This window comes from Corvus cornix, chromosome 10, assembly GCF_000738735.6.
Source record: "Corvus cornix cornix isolate S_Up_H32 chromosome 10, ASM73873v5, whole genome shotgun sequence".
Taxonomy (NCBI): Eukaryota; Metazoa; Chordata; class Aves; order Passeriformes; family Corvidae; genus Corvus; species Corvus cornix.
In genome coordinates, this window is record NC_046340.1 from 7106791 (window position 1) to 7124674 (window position 17884).

A 17884-nucleotide genomic window follows, 5' to 3' on the forward strand; every position below is an offset into this window, starting at 1 on the left:
CATGGTCGGCCCTCATGGGAAGTGTAGAGGCCGGAGGCAGGCTGGGGCCCCCTTAAAGCCCAGGAGTGAGTTTTGCAGGGATAGCAAAAATACGTAGTTTTCTTTTCCCTTGGCCTGTATCTGTTGCATTTGCGCTCCCACCTCTGAAATACCCGGCGTGGGAACGGTTTGAGCTGCAGACCCTGCAAGGCTGGACAAGCGCCGTGTCTGTATCCAGCTCTGGGCTTCTCTAGCATTAAAACATCTTTTTTGGGGGGGAAAAATAGGTTGCGGTCGGTTAGCTCCCAGGCCGTTTTCTGTGCCGAGCTGGAGCTCCGAGGTCTGAAATGGCGTGTTTTTGCTGAGCAGCCACCTCCCAGCGCAGGGCTCTGCACAGCACAACACCCTCGCCTGACGTGGCAGCCATTTTATGGAGATGTCGGTGCACACGAACCAGCATTTGGCGGAGCGGGGGAGGGGAGGGAAGCGATCGCGTTAAGCACAAGCTGCCCCCCTTGTGTGGCGCTGGGAGCAGGGGGCAGCCCGCTGTCGTTGGGGCAGCGGTGGGGCCGGCTGGGGCGGGCGGCGGCGGCCGGCGCTGTCACAAAATGGCTGTTCTTTGTGCCGCACTGCTCGGGCGCCGCGGGAAGCGGCTGCGGGGTTCAAAGGCCGCCCTGCGCCGGCCGCGCCGCCATTGGCTGCGCGCGCCGCGCGGGCCCCCGGGAGCGGCAGCGGGATCGGGATCAGCGCGCCGGGAGCGGGCGGCTGCCGCTGCCTCCCCCCGCTTCCGCTCATCTGCCGGGCGTGGGCTTACAGTGCTTTCATTTTAAGGGGTTTTCATTTTAATAGTGCAAGCTATTTTGAGAAGCGACTTGAAAAGAAGCAAGGCTATTTTTGCTGGGGATTTTTTTCCTTTTTTTTTTTTTTTTTTTAACTTCAAAAGGAATTGTAGAATGCCATAGTATTCCTGGAACATCTGTCGTCTTCTTTTTTTTTTTTTTTTTTTTTTTTTTTTTCGTAGAGGTACAGCTTTCAGTATCTTTAAATCACCAAAACTCACTGTTTGCTTTCAGTGTGCATTTTGCAACTGATTTTCTTTCAGCCGAGTAGAAACACTGAACACATTTCTTAAAATGTTAAATTGTGGGTTTCAAGTTTTTATCCAGTTGACGGGTTACTTTTTAGCTGTTGTGGCCATGTGCATGTGCCGAGGCTTTCAGTTTCATTTGCACCGCTGCATTCTTCAACAAGGACTTTTTCCCCCCCCTCTTTTTAAGCTTTAACCCTTTGTGAAACTGTCCGGAGCCTTTTTTGAAAGGGAAAAATGTTTGATCAGTGCAGGACACAAAAGGAATAATGTGCAAGGAATTCATATGAATCGTGATGTAATCTCTGTGCAGCACAAAGGAGATTGTTCTTGTTTTGCTTTGTTACTTCTGTTTCACATTACCCTCGTGAAGGAAGTGTCTCATCTAATTACGCATGCACAATCCTGAGGCTTTCAACTCCTCTGTTCCCTGTTTTGTGATTGCTGCCAGAGATGGATACAGTATATACAGTGCTATAAAAAGGGCTCACAAACTGCAAGAAGCTACATTTAGCTGGAATTCATTGTCTTCTGGATTGTTCTTTTTTTAGTTAAACATCTTAAGCTAATTAACCAAATTTTATAGATTCTCTAAAATGCATGACTTTTACTGAATAAAAATTGAGAAATGGGAATAAAGAGCTCACCTGGGTAATTCTGTAACCCTGTTTCTGTGGCACAGCCTGTGCTGGGGCAGGGGCGTTGCCATGGCTGAGTGCACGTGTGTGCTGAGTGCACGTGTGTGCAGGCGTGTTCCCAGCTCAGTGAGTGCCTTCAGCCAAAGGAAGGTGATGTGGCTCAGATCGCAGATTAGAGCCTGTTCCCCTTTCTGTTTCACCTGCCACACACTGAGGGTAACAGTTGCCCTTATCTGCACCTTCCCCCACTTCCTCCAGTGCTGGAGACGAGCTGTGGCTCGGTGGTGGCATTTCTGAGAACGCGGATCCCGGCTGTGCCTCGGGAGCAGCGCTGGGGCTGCCATAACCACATTTGTGCATTCAAACAAACACTTCCACTGGTAGCTTTGACAGGGCTCAGAAGGAGGGCCAGCAAGGCATTGGTGTTTCATTTTAATCTCTCCAGTTTGGTACAGGGATAAACCAGTTCCTGTCTTTGTTTTCGTGTTTCACCCCTCAGAAAGTTGCTCATACCGTTAACAGGTTATTGAGCTGCCAAACTTGTCTCTGATGAATTTTTATACTGGCACATCTCTTAATTCAGGTTTATCAGTGCTGGTTTGGAGGAGCAGGTGAGGGTACCAGTGGCAGATGCAGACTGGCCATGAGGTGAAGTACCTGAGACTGCAAGCAGGAGTGTAGGGACTGAAGCTTCTGATGCCATGGACTGGCTGCTTTTGAACTCAAGATGGCCAAAGTAAACCTTCTTTGGGTGGGTTTGGCAGCTTATGCTGAAGTTGCATCTCCATATGACCTGGTGGTGTGTGTATCCACTGTGTTTGTTTCGTGTTGCACACAGCATGAAGGACCCAGCAGGAATTGCAATGTTAAATTAGGCTGCTAAGTTCTGGAGGTGGAAAAGGCTTCTAAATCTCTACTTGCCCCTAGCTGAAATCCAGCTCAGAAAGGAGCTGGTAATGGCTGGAGAAAGCTGCTGTTCTGCTTTATCTCTCTTCTCCTTCAAGGAAAATAAATACCAACAGCACAGCACTGGGGGAGGGGATGGCCTGGATTACCATAATTAGATAGAAGCAGCCTTCTGGCAAAGGTTGTGCTGCTCTACTGACATGGTGTTTGACATCAGTCTTTCTGGTGTGCTTTTATTAAAAGATGCGTGCTGAAATGCCATGTGAGGATGCTCTTTCAGTAGGTGCTGGTGTGTGTGTAAAGCCCACCTTCACATCCTGTAAAGAAGCCTTGAAATGAAAGCAAAAAAGCCCAGAGGAAAAGTTTACCCCTAGTGACTTGCAGTGAAGCTTTTTTGTCACACTGTTAATGCCTCATTTTCTTAGACGGATTGTTTTTTGGATATTATGAGCCAAGTGTTGCTGAGTCTTTCTAAATGCACAGCAGCTCATTTTACATTACAGCTTGTGCAGCACTGCTGCTAAATTATAATTTTCAGTCTCCACCTTGCTTTATATTTACCTGTGGGCTGAAATAACCTACTCCGTATTACATGTGATTTTGTGGCCTTGACTAATAGGGGTTAAAAATTAAAAAGTTTTTAACAGTGATCTCAGACTCCTTTCTGGTGTTGTGCTGGAAGTGCTGGCATAGCGTTTAATCCTGGCGTGGCTCAGTGCAGTGTGTCTGCCAAGCTCCACAGACGGGATAGGATGCTGAACACTTCATTGCTCACCACCCTTTACCCCAGCTATGAACAAGTGTGTTGCAATCTCAAGAATCCACTGACTCCAGAACACCCGACTCCTTAGGAAGAAGCTGTGTTGTAACTATTTATGTTTCTTGCAAGTGTTATTGTTGGGTATAGATGACTTAATAGAATTGCTAATATGTTAATTATAGGAGTCGTTTGCATCTCTCTCATGGGGAGGAATCTCTGTGCTTCACTACAGAGTTGTCACCAGCTGAGATTTGAATGCCATGTGCTGTCTATAAAACTTAGGCTTGGTGATGAGCCTTAAATCTCTTGGTTAAAAACAACTTTTAAAAGTCACTTGGAATAACCTCCTCAGGTTAGATCAGGCTTCCTTTTTCTGAACTGCAGGTCACCTGGAACCAGAAAGGAATTTCTGCACCATCATGTTCCTGTTAATGGGGTTTGGGTCCTAATTTCCATATACACTGCATGTCTTTAATCTCAGTGGTTTTAAAGGAAGTTTGCCAAAGAGAAAAAGCATCCACCTTTTCTGTACTAATTGTGTGTGCACTTTCCAGCCCTCATGCATCCACATGTCCTTTGCCAGTGGGGATGCACCTGTGTGGAAATCCCCTTTGTGCTGCCACTGAGCTTCAGCTCAGCTGTCCCAGGTGGGAATCGGCACAACGGTGGCTGGAACAGCGGAGGGCACAGGGACAGCCCTGCCCACTGTCTGAGGAAGGTGTGCACCCCCGGGCTCCTACTCTTCTCGTTGCCTGGGGCTGAGGAGGAGCTGGGAGCTGCCAGGAGCCAGCGGGTCCTCCCGCTGAAGTGGGATGTGGAGCCCGGAAACGCTTCGCTGCCTCCCGGGGAGGGAGAGACGGGGGCCCTTTCAAACCATGACAACTGCAATTGTTCTCCCCTTTCTGTGCAGGGAAAGGGAAGGATGCTGCCTTGGAGATTATCAATGGTGCTCCTTAATCAAGCAGACAGGTTTTGACTCCTTTTGTCCCTCTGCTGGTTTTTTTTTCTTTTTTTTTCTCTTTTCCCACTGAACATCCCAAGCATTTTCACCCTCTGGCTTAAAGATCAGAGAGTGAGAGAGCCAGCTCTCCCCATCATGAATGGATTGCTCCTTTTGCTTGCTTATGCAAGCACGACATAGTGTCTTTGTAGTGGAGAAAAAAACCCCACCAGCTTTTGGAAAGTCTTTATCATTCAGGGATAGCCCAATGTGCTTGGCTGAGCTGCAGCAGAGCGGTGAGGGATATATTTAGCTCTGCCTTTGGCATTTGGGAGTCCTGTGCTGGGGTAAGTAGAAGTGGCCAGAATAGGCTGGGAAGCCTCACAGCCCAGTTCAGGTGGATATTTTGGATAGATACCTGCTGGATGCATAATCCATCAGATGGTACAGCAGCACCATGGCCTGGCTGTGCCTACTGCTGTGTAAATGTAATGAACACCCAACCCTGCAAGCCACGTTTGCAGGCACAGGTGGGAGAAGTGTGGATTCTCCATGAGAACTTCTCACATGCCTATTTAAGGGGAAAAAAAATAAAAGTTGCTGGTCACAAAGTGAGGTTAGGGAAATATTTTTATGCTGCTTTGAAGCATGTGTGGGTAATCTGGAAGGGGCAGCCCTGTAACCATGGGAGTTTGTTGTGCCCCTTGAAAGCTAGCCCAGAGTTGGACAAACCGTATTCTGAGTATTCAGAGCTGTTTGAGACCCACTCCTAAACAATATGAGGAGCCTGGTTGTGTTTAGGATATTCTAGTTTAAGTTACTGCTTGGAAATAGATCAGTGTTTTAAATACCATTCGTAGGTATGGAGAGTAGAGGAGCAGGAGTATTTTTCTTCCTTCCTTTCCCCCCATTTCTACTTTTCCCTGCAGGAAATAAACTGGAAAAGCTCTTTCACCGAATGGCCCTTCTCAAGGCTTCTCACTTAGAAAATCTTTGCCTTGGGAGACAGGCAAGCACCAATCATTTTTCAGTAGACTTGCAGAGGAACTCAAAAAGCTAGGAATGAATTTATCTATCTTCAGTATCACAATCTGTCCTTCACTTGGCTCTCCTGCACGCTCCATGTGCTGTGTCTGTATGGCCTTGTCTATGATTACTGCGGTAATTTGCTCATTTCCTGTCCCCCCCCCCCCCCCAACAAGGGATAGATCCCGTGCAGTTTTCACTCCTCTGTGGTACCTGTATTATCTTCTCTTTATCCAATGATCTATAGCTAGAATACATCTTGTGTTCCTCTCCCTGGCTTGTTTAGGCGAAAGGTTAAATTTAATATGGTTTAGTGCCTTTACAGCCACCCTGTGACTTGAGTGCACATATCAACGTTGACGGTGCTTGTTTAGACATTTCATATATGTTTATATAGAAACATAGAATGGTTTGGGTTGGAAGGGACCACAAAGATCACCTCATTCCAACCTCTCTGCCATGGGCAGGGACACCTTCCACTAGAGCAGGTTGCTCAGAGTCCTGTCCAACCTGCCTTGAACACTTCCAGGGAATGGGATGTTCACAACCTCTCTGGGCAGCCTGCTCCAGTGCCTCAGCACGCTCACAGTAAGGAATTTTTTCCTAATATCTAAACCTACTTTCAGTTTAAAGCCATTCCCCTTTGTCCTGTCCCCACATGCTCTTGTGAATAGTTTCTCTTCATAATAGGGAACATCACATTTATAGATAAGATATTCAAAGGAAATGTTTAACAGCAGCACAATTGTCATGTCAGTCGGTGTGTTTGTGCCTTCTGTGGTTTGTCACCGTGCCTGTGTGTCCCACAGTTTGTGCAGGCCACTTTAGGAAGACAGACCTCTTAAAATAGTTTTAAGCTGGTGGCCTGCACCAGCTTTGCTGCTCTGTACTTTGGAGTAAATCTCAGGTTGGTTCTGGTGGTGGATGGGAGCAGCTTGGAGCAGCTGGCAGCCTGAGCTGAAGAGCTGTGGGAGCCCAGGAACCCCTCTCAGGTAGAGCTGGCTCTGCCAGACAGACACCCCTAATCTGGACCCTGCCGTGGTCCTGCCAAGGCCAGTGGGGCTGTGGGGACAGGGCGTGAGGCTCAGCTGACCCAGTGGCTACCCCCGGACCTCAGGCTGCTCACCCCTTTCTCAGGATCTGTTAGGTTGGAAAAGACCCCTGGGATCATTGAGTCTGACCTATTACTTTTCAACTCTGCAACTTGCCTGCCACTGCCAAGTGCAGTTTATTTCCACTGTTCCCAGTTACTGTAAAGGCTTGGTCTGAACTTGGCTTAAGCCAAGCCGGCGGTGACTTGCTGTTTCTGTGGTGTGTTATCAGGAAGCCTGGCAGGTCCAGCCAGTGCTGGGAACATGGGCTGCAGGGTGAGGAGGGATGGGAGTGGGGAGGGGCTGTCCCAGCCACCTGCCCGTGGCATTTTGGTGTCAGTGAGCTGTGGATGTGCACCTGGGTGTCAGTTACCCACAGCACTCGTGAGGCTCTGGCCAACAATGCACAGGAGTTAAACGTAACGGTTCCTGCTGTCATCCAGCCCCTGATGTTAATTCCAGTCATGGGATAATCTGCCAGGATCCTTCTCCAGCTTTCATGGACTGGTTTTGCTGGTGCTGAATCCTTGCAGAGCTTGCACAGCTCAGTGGAATGTTGCTGTTTGGATTCAAACTTGTTTAGATTCAAAACATTCACAAACAGTTCTTAAAGCTGGGAGGAGCTTTGCATGTGGGAGGTTCTTGGGTTATTAATCCTCCTTTATTCCCCTGTCTGAATTCAAGTTCTGTCCCTCAAAAGCCACATTTTAAACACTGGGGCAGAATGGTCCCAGTTAGAGCTATTCCCCGGTTAGTTCTTGGTTTCACAACTGCTTATATTTTTCAGCTGTCTCACACCTTCTGGAAACATATCTACTGTTTGTTCTTACTGAGAGCTTATAAAATGATTTGCTGTTTGCAAAGATGATCCCCTATAAAATGAAGTCATATATGAAATATTAAATGCAAAGTCTGGAGGCTTCAGGCACGTGGTAATTGCCTTTTAAACTCAGATGCCTCACTGTAAAGGGTCTTACCACTGCCTTTCAGCTACTTATTTCTTGGAAGGAACATATCCTTGGTAAGGAATGATTAAGTTTTGCTCCCCCTCAAGTCCAGGAGCAGGCTCTTAATTAAAACAGACTTACAGCCTGAAGTATTTCTTGGAAACCAGAGGAATGTATTTGGCTGAGTCTTTGCAGATCTCAACTTCTTTTAAGAGTTTCTCACTTCAAGGAAGTTACCAATGGTCCATCTGTTGCTTTCTTTTGATGTTCATGGGTGTTTTTGGAGGAGGGTGGTCTGGTTGAGTTGTGATTTTTGTGACAATTAATTATAGCTTATCCCTCACTTACAGTTTAATTGAAAGTAGGTCTTGTTTGGACGCTAACTTAGGGGCATTTAACCAGGACAAATTCCAAAAATAACTTCTGAAAAGAGGACTTAGGTCTCCAGGTACATACAGTGTTAGACCTGATTTGACATCTGATGTTGCTAATACATTATATTCTGTTGGCAGGTAGAAATGCTTTCCTGATTGTTGCAGTGACAGTTAGAAAGGATTATTTTATGGAAATAGGCCTTTCAGTTATTTTTTTAATCCGATCAACATAGAAATGAAGACAAACACATATTTTTCCTCAATAACAGGTTGTTCATTAAAAAAGAAGAATTATTTGCAACAGCCTTCAAAAGGATGTAACCACTTCTCATCTGTGTTTCTTTCCTTAGTAGGGCAAGCAGGTGTGCAGGCAAATACCTGCACATACAGATGTGTATGTCACCAGAGAAGTCTCCCTCTTTTCAAATGACACAGTTCACAGCCTGAAAAAAAAGAATTACAGTGTTCAGATAATGTTGTGGATAAAGCACGTGAATTATGGCTGTCGATGTGCAGAGAGCCTGTGTCCCTGTGTCTTTGAAATAAAGCTTAGGGCTTTGAGGAACAAAGAGCTCCAGAGTGGGAGGAGGACATTAATTAGTGTTCTGCCTCTGAACAAATACTGTCAGAGCTGTCTGGCCTCAGTCTTGCCTGGGCTGTTAGAATTCCTTCCAGCTATTGCTAGTAAATCTGATTGAAGGAAAAATTGTCCTCCTCTTCCTGTGTGGAACACAGGATGCCAACATGGCTCAGGCAGAGCCTGATGTTGCCACTTCTGTCATGACAGCAGAGCTTCGGATGCCTCCAGATCCCGTTCCTTTGTGGAGGCCCAGAGGGATGGTGTCCTGCCAAGCCCTGCCCATGGACACCATCTGTCCCCAGAGCTGCTGGAGTGCCATTCCCAGGAGCGGTGTGGCACCACCACGGGTTATGGCTGTGGCACCACCATGGGTTATGTGTGTGGCACCACCACACTTTATGGCTGTGGCAATGGAGGGCTGTGGCAGACAAGGGGGGGGGGACTGTTGTAGAGCCTGCAGAACAAGGGGTGTAGTGGGACACTGTGTGTGGGGCTGCGTCTTGGGTTATCGTGGATCACCGCCATCCATGGACAGGGACAGGCAGGAGGGACTGGGCAGCCTGGAATGGCCGTAGTTCAATTTCCAGCCCTGCTTGGAGGAAGCATTGTAATAACCCCGTTCCCTCAAACCCAGGCTGGGACAGTATAACAGCAGCCATGGGTGACGGCTGCCCGCGCTCCTTGCGGAAGGGGCTCCGTTTGTGTCCCCTCAGGCTCGCACGGCCGCGCTCCCTGCGGTTCCCCTTGCCCGGGGCACTGCCAGGAGCCTCCATCCCAGGGATCGGGCACGGCCCCGCGCTCCCAAGATGGCGGCGGAAGGGCGGCCGCGAAATGGCGGCGGCGGCGGCGCCTGAGGGCGCGCGGGTGCTGCCCCCTGCCCGCCTCCCGGCCCACAGCCGCGGATCCCGGGATTTGTCCTGTCCGGGAGCGGGACCGGCCCGGCTCCATCCGGGCATCCCCAGCTGCCCATCCCCGTGGAGTCGGATGTAAATGTACACGTGCACGTGCTTTGGTGGTGTTTGTTTTGTTTTTGTTTGGCTGGTTTTTTGTTTGGTTTTTTGTTTGTTTGGGGTTTTTTTGCCTAATTTTATTGTTTCTTCCTTGAATCGTGAGATCTGAGCAAAGCCTTTGATGTACTTTGTTACTTTTGTACAAAAGTAGAAAAAAAAAATAAAGATCTGTTTTCCCTCTGTGGAGTTTTCCTGACTCTTCTTTCATAGTGTTCTAAGTAAACCCTTAAATATCACAAACACATCCAGCTGCCAGTGAAAAGCTGACTGGGAAAGGGGTGCTCCTTGTTCGAAAAGTTTGTAGCATCACTGTCACTGGATTTTTGTTTGTGACAGCGAGGTTTGAGTGCTGCTTTACCAGCGCACGTATGATATGGTGTACTGAGATTTCAGCTTGCTTTTCTGGATTTTAAAATAAAAAGAGTAGATGTTGGGAGTGATTGGGCAAAGGTATTTGAATGTTTTGGCCACCTAAAATAGTTTGGCCTCTCACTGTTTTGTTGAGGAGCCTTTATTTAAGGGGATATCCTGTGTGTTAACCCGTTTGTATATAAAGATACTAAAAAAAAGAAGAGGGAAATACACTACTTGGTCATCTGCTCTCCCATTATTGGCTTGAGAAATGCAGTCTGCACAGCACTGGTGTGATCCTTTAAACAGGAGCTGCTCCAGCCACAAGCCCATATAAGATTCTTTCTTCTGTCCTGTTGCTGAATTCATTTTTTTTGCAAGAAACATTATATTTAATATCATTCATGGTGTTATGGGTATAGCATTTGATACTGGCCTTTTCCAGAAAATGGGTATCAGATTTATTTTGAACCACTGGCCACAGTAGGATGCAGTGGAGAGCCGTGCTGGAGCAACTGCTTATCTTTAATACAGCCGGATGGTCTCTGGATGCTGCAGCTCCCACTCCACCTTATTCTTCCTCGCTCCAAGACAGCCACATCCTCCCAGTAGTACCTGTGCTGCTGGTACTGCTAATGCTTCTGTTCACCTACCACCACTGCTTGTGTTCTGGTGATGAGCAGGAGATCCTAGACAGGGACTTCTGGGGCTGCACTCTCACCTGTGTTCATTGTCAGTCCTGCGAAGGAACTGCCCCTGCTGCAAAATGCCAGTGCGGGGTGTCTCTTCAGGACTGCAGGGTCCACGCTTGCATTCATGCTTTTCCAAGCCTGTTGTTGTGGCTTGGATGTGTCTCAGGTTTGCTCGCTGCATATTTCACAGCTGTGTCAGTGCAGTTAAAATGTAACCTCTTCTTTCTCTACCACTAGTCACTCGGCATCCGAAGAAGCCTCTGGCTCTGACTCTGCAAGCCAGTCTGAAAGTGAGCAGGGCAGCGAGTCAAACAGCAGCTCCGAGTCCTCTGAGAGTCAGTCTGAATCCGAAAGTGAATCAACTGGTTCCAAATCCCAACAGACCCCTCCTGAAACCAAAGAAAAACCAGCCTCTAAGAAGGAAAGGATAGCAGATGTTAAAAAGGTATTGCCCCTGCTGCTCTGCCCAGACACATTACTCCTGTACCACCACCAAAGGTCAGACAGCAGGACCTCAGTGAAGCTGTGTCCAACTTCCTGGCCACGTTGCACATGGACCGAACAGCCTCTGACCTCCAGTGTCCCCAGAGGCTGTCTGGTCTGTGTGCTGGAGCCCTGCTGGTGTTACCCTTGAGAGCAGGAGCTGCTGTGTTTGTGGAACAACCCCTGAGGCACCAGGTAGATGATGACAGGGCCGACTAGTGTGAATGAGGGGTAGGTGCCTGCCATCACTACATGATCCTGTCATTTCATCCTCTGCCTCTGTCTTTCCACTCCTCTCTCCTGTCTCTCCTCTCCCTCAGAAGTAGTAAAGCCTCCCCATGAGAAAAATAATCAGGGAGAAGGTTTTGAAGTTTGAACCACTTTGGGTTTTTTTACATCACTCTTCCTCTGAAAAAAGCATAGGGAAAAAAAAAAGAGGAAGAATGAAAAAGCGATTTAACTTCCATTATTTATTAAGTCCAGAACAGTGCTTCTTTGTTGTGGTTTTTTTTTCCCTCACAGCTTCCCAGCACCTCCCTAGCAATACCCCTCAGATAGCCAGGTTTTCCCTCTACTTGCTGTCCAGCAGGAAAGGCGATTGTGGATGTTACTGCACATAGTGTCCCTCTTCATTCCCCGGGGCAGAAGCTGCAACTCAACCTGCTTTGCCTGAGGGATGGAGGCACCTGAGTAACATAGGGTAGTGTGAGGTGAGAAAGAGGAGCCCAAATACCATTTGGAGACAGGAACTCAGTGAACTGAGTTCGTTTGGAAGGAGAAAATTCTGGTTAGGTCAGCTTGTTTGTTTGTTTGTTTGTTTGTGGTGTGTAACTGTCCTGTTGTTCTTAGCCATGGGTTGCACTGAGCACAGTTTGCTCCTGAGAGGGAGTTTTATGGAGAAAGTTGCTATGTGTGTAAAGGATAAGGAGGATGGACCGTGCTTCCAGCCTGCGCTCCCTATGGACCTGCTAGGGAGAAGTGAAGGATTTTGTTACCAGCTTCTCCCTCTCACAAAGCTCCAGGCTGCTGGCTCAGGTTGTGGCTAAATGCTCCAGTGTTCGGACTGCCAAGGGAGGATGAGTTTATAAGGCAGTTGTGGTAACACTATATTAAAATTTGTGCTTTATTGTTGAAAGGTGGGCACCAAAGGAACTTTTTTCTCCCTCTGAAGGATTCAAAGAGCATGTCCCGAACAAAAAATGTTAACATTATCCTGTGAGGAAGTGCATCCATATACAGGGTGATAATTAGTATGGATGAAACATGAAAAGGTCAGGGCACCCTCTAATAAGAAAGCCTCTCCCTTCCTTAATTTCTCTGTTAATGGGTGTCTTCCTTAGCTAGGGTCTAACCTAGGCGTGTTGATACCAGTTCCCCTTGAATAACCAATGCAATTAATTATTATATTATTGTTTATTTGGCATTTGTCTAGATACACCCATGAAGGCAAGGTTAATCTGTATTAGGTGCTATTAAGATTTGTCATGGAAGTCGCTCCCACATTCAAAACCCATGCCATTTAATAGATGAAAAGACAAGTTCTTCAAATGGTTTAGGGAGCATTTTGATTTATTCTTTCATGTGAATGTACCTCTACTTGCATGCCCAACAGATACACGCTGTCACAGTCTGTTCCTTATCCCATTACTCCTTTAACAGAGGCAGAAAAATTGCTGGGCTGCAGCCTTTTATCCATCATGCTCTCAATCCCAATCACTGCTGCGTCTGGCAGTGTATTTTGATTTCCTTTTCCTGCCAGTGGCTTGCAGAGATATTTGAGGACTGGAGACAGAGAGAATGAGAAGGAAATGAATAGATGTAGAGAACTAAGAGAGTAAGCTCTGCTGAGGGAGAGAGGAATTGCTGGTGTAGGATTTTGAGGGGCATGGTGGTGGTTTGTGTCTGCCGTGTAACTCTTGTTTCCTGTGTCACCAACACAACTCTGCATTCATCCCCCTCAGGGCATCCATTCTTGTCTCCCCCTTCTCCTGTCCACCTACAAGAACAGTTGCATGCTCTTATACACAGTGTATTAAACTGGTGAGGTCCTCATTTAACAGCAAAGAGCACAACCATTCCCAGCAGTGACCTCTGCACATCTGTGTGCCCTGCGCTGCCAAACCACATTCCTGTCAGTGCATTCAGGAGAGGAACCAGCAGCCACTGCCTTGCCTTGCCAAAGGACAGGGTATCTTGCTCCATTTGCCATCCAGGCTGGGCCACAGAATTCACCTTTGAAGTTGCAGCTGACAATGTCTCCAGGCAGCTGATGGGGCATTCCCTATGGAAAGGAATTGTGCTGGAAGCTGTTAGTGACAGAGAATTGCCCTGTTGACGTGGTAGGTCTGTTCATTCCACGTCCTCCATACCTTTGGTTGCCTCCATACCTTTGGTACCAGTGCTGCAGAGGGCTGGTTACCTCAACACTCTGTCCTCCAGCCTGAAGGAGCTGGAGAGTGATTTGTACTTTGGTGGAAAGATGGACCACTGTAAAGATAACACTGAGATAAACACATGCTGCTTTAGAATGGTGCCAAATACCCCAAAATAATAATAATCTCTTTCAGCCAGTTTTTTTAAAGTGTCCACCTACTGGTTGCTAATTCCCTAATGGTTTTCTGTTGATTTTTTTTTTAAACACCATCAAGCTTCTCTAAAATGTCAAAAATAATTGGGGTGAAGCAGGCCTTCTGATGGTCTGTTTATTTTGCAGATGTGGGAAGAATATCCTGATGTTTATGGGGTTAGGAGGTCAAACCGAAGCAGACAAGAACCGTCACGATTTAATATAAAAGATGAGGTAAGGAAAAAAAAGGATGAGGGGTCACTGAACATATAAAACCAACGAAACCCAAAGAGCAAAGGGAGGTCTCATCTGCATTGCCTTGTAAACACTGAGTCCCAGCTTGGTGCATGGATGTTGGAGCTCACAGTTGAGGTCCCAGTCCTGCATCTGGATCTGCTTGACCTGAGACCTGTGGAGTGAGCGGGACACTGCCTGGGCTGAGATCTGCATGCACTGATCTGATTGCTGGAATGGGCCATAATGCAAGTCATGCTCTGCTGTAGGAACATCCTGGAGAGGAGTCTGTGTAATAAAAAAACCAGAACAAAACCAAAACGCAACACAAATCCAACCAGGAATAAAGGAAAGTTCCCAGAAACACCTCATAGCAACAAAATAGTCATTGCCTATCCTGGAATGGATCCCACTAATAAATGCATTTGTGTGTGTGCTGCTTTATGACCCATCAATTTTCTTTGGTTGAATACTGGGTAGTCTTTCATGCTTCAGTTGGAGGTGGCAGTGGTCAGAGCCTGGCAGCCAAACCTTCTAATTGTTCCTGTTTCAGAACACTGTTGTTTTTTTTTTTTTTGAAGATGTAGGAATTAGGTGCCACCTTCATTTGCATCTGACAGGTTTTCTGCATGGAGCATTTCATCTGCAGGTCTTCAGGAAGGTCGAGTAGCTATAGCAGAGGGGTAAGAGAACCAGAGAGAGGCTTTCGTGGAGAGCTTGGGGCTTGGGGCTGGGAATCTGAAGATAAGCAGCAGACTTTGAGCAGAGCAGGAGCCCAGTAGTGCTCTCTGATTCGGGCTGTTTGTGCTTCACCACCAAGATGTGCATTTGGATGCTCAAGGGGTCACATGCAGGTCTCCAGCTCCTTGCCCTGGTGCGTTGTTGCTGAGCCTTGTGGCACCCCAGTGCCACCAGCTGCCCCCCCAGACTCCTGTGCTGGCTGTCCCGCAGAGCAGAGGTCAGGAAGGGGCTCGGGGTGCACCATTGACATAGCTTTTGTTTTCCTTTTCAAGTTGGCAGAGGCTGGGCTGGCCGGCCGCCCCTCTGTGCGATGCCCCGGCATGCACTGTGCCGGCGACCTCACACCCACCCCAGAGCTCCGCTGCACACCCCCCTGCCCTCTTAGGGGCCCAGGTAAGTCCCTTCTTTTTTTGTTTTACAATATTACGTGGTTTTGCAAATGTTGTTTTCTTTTTCGATATCTTTATTTCCTACTACTTAAGGTACAATAAAAAAAAAAATCTGAGATGCAAAAACTTTGCTATACCACAAAATATTGTAAAAAACAAAAAAACCCCAAAGGTCCTCCAAATGACCCCCACTGCAACTTTTGTGAAACAGCTGAAATTAAAAAAATTGGAGCACCCCCTCACCCCTCTCTCCCCAAAGAAACACTGACTGGTCCCCACAGGGCAACTCCCATCTGCAGCAGAATCCAATGGAGGGTGTGACCTGTCAGGAGCACAGTGCTGGGGCCTCGCAGAGAGCAGGAGGAGATGGAAAGTCTTGCTTTTGGAAGACACCAAGCGAGAGGAAATAGCATAGCTCAAGTCTGCGTGGTGCTGAGCACTCCTTGCTGCTGCTGGAGGTGGCAGAAATCCAAGGCACGTCTGAAGATGGTTTTTGCCTTCGCAGGGTCAATCCTGTCGCCAGTGACCTGTGCCTGTTGCTTGCTGCTTGGGACTTCCAGCACAGTGTCTGGGGGCTTGTAACTGCCTTCTTCCCTAATGCTTCTCTGCAGATTAGCAAAGAGCGTCGTGCAGGCAGCGTGGCTCAGAGACCAGAGCAAGGATGAGCCATCCCAGCTCCCTGCACTGCCCCGTGACTCACCTGTGCGGGGGAGATGGCGCACAGGTGGAGGTGGTTCTGGTTTTGGGGCCCTTCTCAATCACCATGTCCTCTGAGAGCAGCATTCTGGGTAGGGTTATTTGTGTGTTAGAAATGGTTCCCTTCTGGGGATTTCTGGGCTCCTTGTGTAGGTGTCCGAGGTGTGATCAGGGAGGGTGATAACTCGTGATCAATACCCAGGCGTGGGCTGAGCCATCGGGGAAGTGAAAGCGCAGCTTTGCATAGGAGCACAGAGCTGCTCAGGGGCCCAGAGCTGTCTCCAGGAACAAGAGAATGTGTAAGGTTTTTAGTAAAAACACTACTTCCCCAGGCATTTTCTTTGCAGTTAATAAATCAGCTTCAGGTTTCAGCCAGGGGATGTGAGGAGTACAGAACCAAGTGCCTTTTAGAGTATTCAAATTGAAAGGGGGCAGATTTAGGTTAGATAGATAAAGGAAATTCTTCCCTCTGAGGGTGGTGAGACCCTTGCACAGGGTGTCCAGAGAAGCTGTGGCTGCCCCATCCCTGGAAGTGTTCAAAGCCAGGTTGGATGGGGCTCTGAGCAACCTGTGATAGTGGAAGGTGTCCCTGCCTATGGCAGGGGGTTGGAACTGGATGGACTTTAAGGTCCCTTCCAACCCAAACCATTTTATCATTCCATCATTCTGTGATTCTGGGGCAGTTGAGAAATTAATGTGCCCCAACCAGACACAATATTTTTACTATAAAAAGAATAGCTTCAGATTGAATTTGGTGACAGATGTCAGTGCATTTTTTCTGTCAAAGAGAGGCCTGAAGTCACGCACCAGTGTGTTCTAAAAATACAGCTGGTTTTCCTATTGGAAAAAAAAAATCTGCTCATTTGCATTTTGGTCAATGTATTTCAAATGTTACTAGTCTCACTGAGAAAGAGAAGTTCAGCAGACATAAAACTAACTGGATGATTCTCCAGCTTTTCTGAAGCACTAGAGCTTGGCTTGCTCTGAAATAAGCAAGTCCTTAGTTTGACTTCAGTCTGAAATACTTACTGGCTCTGTTCAAGCAAGTCATTGTCTCTCCTAATAGGTCCAGAGGCTCACCTGGACCTCCTCTCCAATGGCCTGGAATCTCCATTTCTCCTGCCCTGGGCTAGTGGCAAGGACACTCGTGGATAATCTATAGGAGCAGAACTTTGAATAGTTCCGTGTTGCTCTTCTTGGTGCTACATGTGCAGCATCATTATGTTTATCTGGCTTTGCTCCACGGCAAAATGCAGTGTAATTAATTTAGTAAAAGTGTGTGCACTTTATGTGCTGGGAGAGGGAGAGAATTGATGTGAGGAGTCAGTGAGGCGTGGAGAGGGAAGGCTGATCCCTTAAGCTGGAGATGGGGAAATTGTAAGTGGCCAGATCCTAGTCCAGCTGGAAGTAGTGGTGCAGGAATAAGTTAGGTAGATTTGTAGTGTTTGATAAAGGGGACCTAGGGAAGACAGGTCATCTTTCCCCTTGGCCACAGCAGCAGCACCCCAGCGGGGCAGCCTGAGCCCAGCACTGGCACTCGCGCTCTGGACCGAGCAGCATGACCCGAGCCCCTCCTGCTGGGCTGACAAAAACCCCACTGGGGACTGGGGACGGACTTTGCCAGTCTAGCTTGTGTCATTCAAGGAGGTAACGTTACTAAAATTCAAGTTGCATGTGATTTCCCAACCAGTCTGTTCCTGATGATGGTGGTGGTGGGCAGACAGGGCCTCGGGTGCACACTCTGGACCTGGCATGCCCTGGCTCTCTGGCTGTCCTCTGTCCTTCCTTGAACAAGGAATTTATCACCAGGAGACACGATGGAGCAGGGAGGAGAGGCTAAGGAGCTGCAGTATGGCACTTCCCAGCACTCCATACTGGGATGGGGAGGATGTGGGAGCACAAGGCAGGCAGGTGACTCAGGCTGGGGACTGGCTGTGTCAGTGGAGATGGAGCTGGGCTTGACATGCATCCAAAACACACAATGGTGTCTTTGAAAAGTGTAAGAGAAGGCGGCTGAGCTGCAGTCACAAGTTATATTTTTCAAGGTGGAAGAGGGGAGGAAAAGTCGAGTCATGAAGAGATTGTCATCAGCTTTGTAGACCCAGCGGCAGAGCAGGGAGAGAGTACAGGCATTAGAAAAATGGACACTAGAAGCTTGGAAAAGGGGATTTTGGCACAGAAGTGGAGTTAATTTCAAAGAGCTAAAGGTTGTATTTGGTTTTCTCCCAATGTGATCTTCTCTGATGCAGGGCAGAACAGAAATCCATCTCTTTTTACTTGTGGCTTGCCAAAATACAGCAAAAGTAAACGTGCACTGAGGGACAGCTGTTAAAATCATGCCCAATTAGAATGGAAAAGCTTCAGAAAGTGGATAAGAGATTAAAAGAGAAAAGG

At 47.7% G+C, this 17884-nt stretch overlaps 1 protein-coding gene across 6 annotated transcripts in view; it reads left to right on the forward strand.

Moving 5' to 3' along the window:
• CHD2 (chromodomain helicase DNA binding protein 2) overlaps positions 1-17884 on the forward strand; it is an 84946-nt gene that overhangs the window by 33914 nt on the left and 33148 nt on the right. For 5 of the 6 annotated variants that reach the window (XM_019280805.3, XM_019280806.3, XM_039557526.1 and 2 more), the window contains 2 exons: positions 10619-10826; positions 13578-13664. In XM_019280805.3, the coding sequence (XP_019136350.2) occupies positions 10619-10826; positions 13578-13664 (295 nt within the window). Of the gene's footprint in view, positions 1-10618; positions 10827-13577; positions 13665-14677; positions 14799-17884 lie in introns of those variants that run through there. The other variant, XM_010391016.4, reaches the window with a different exon arrangement.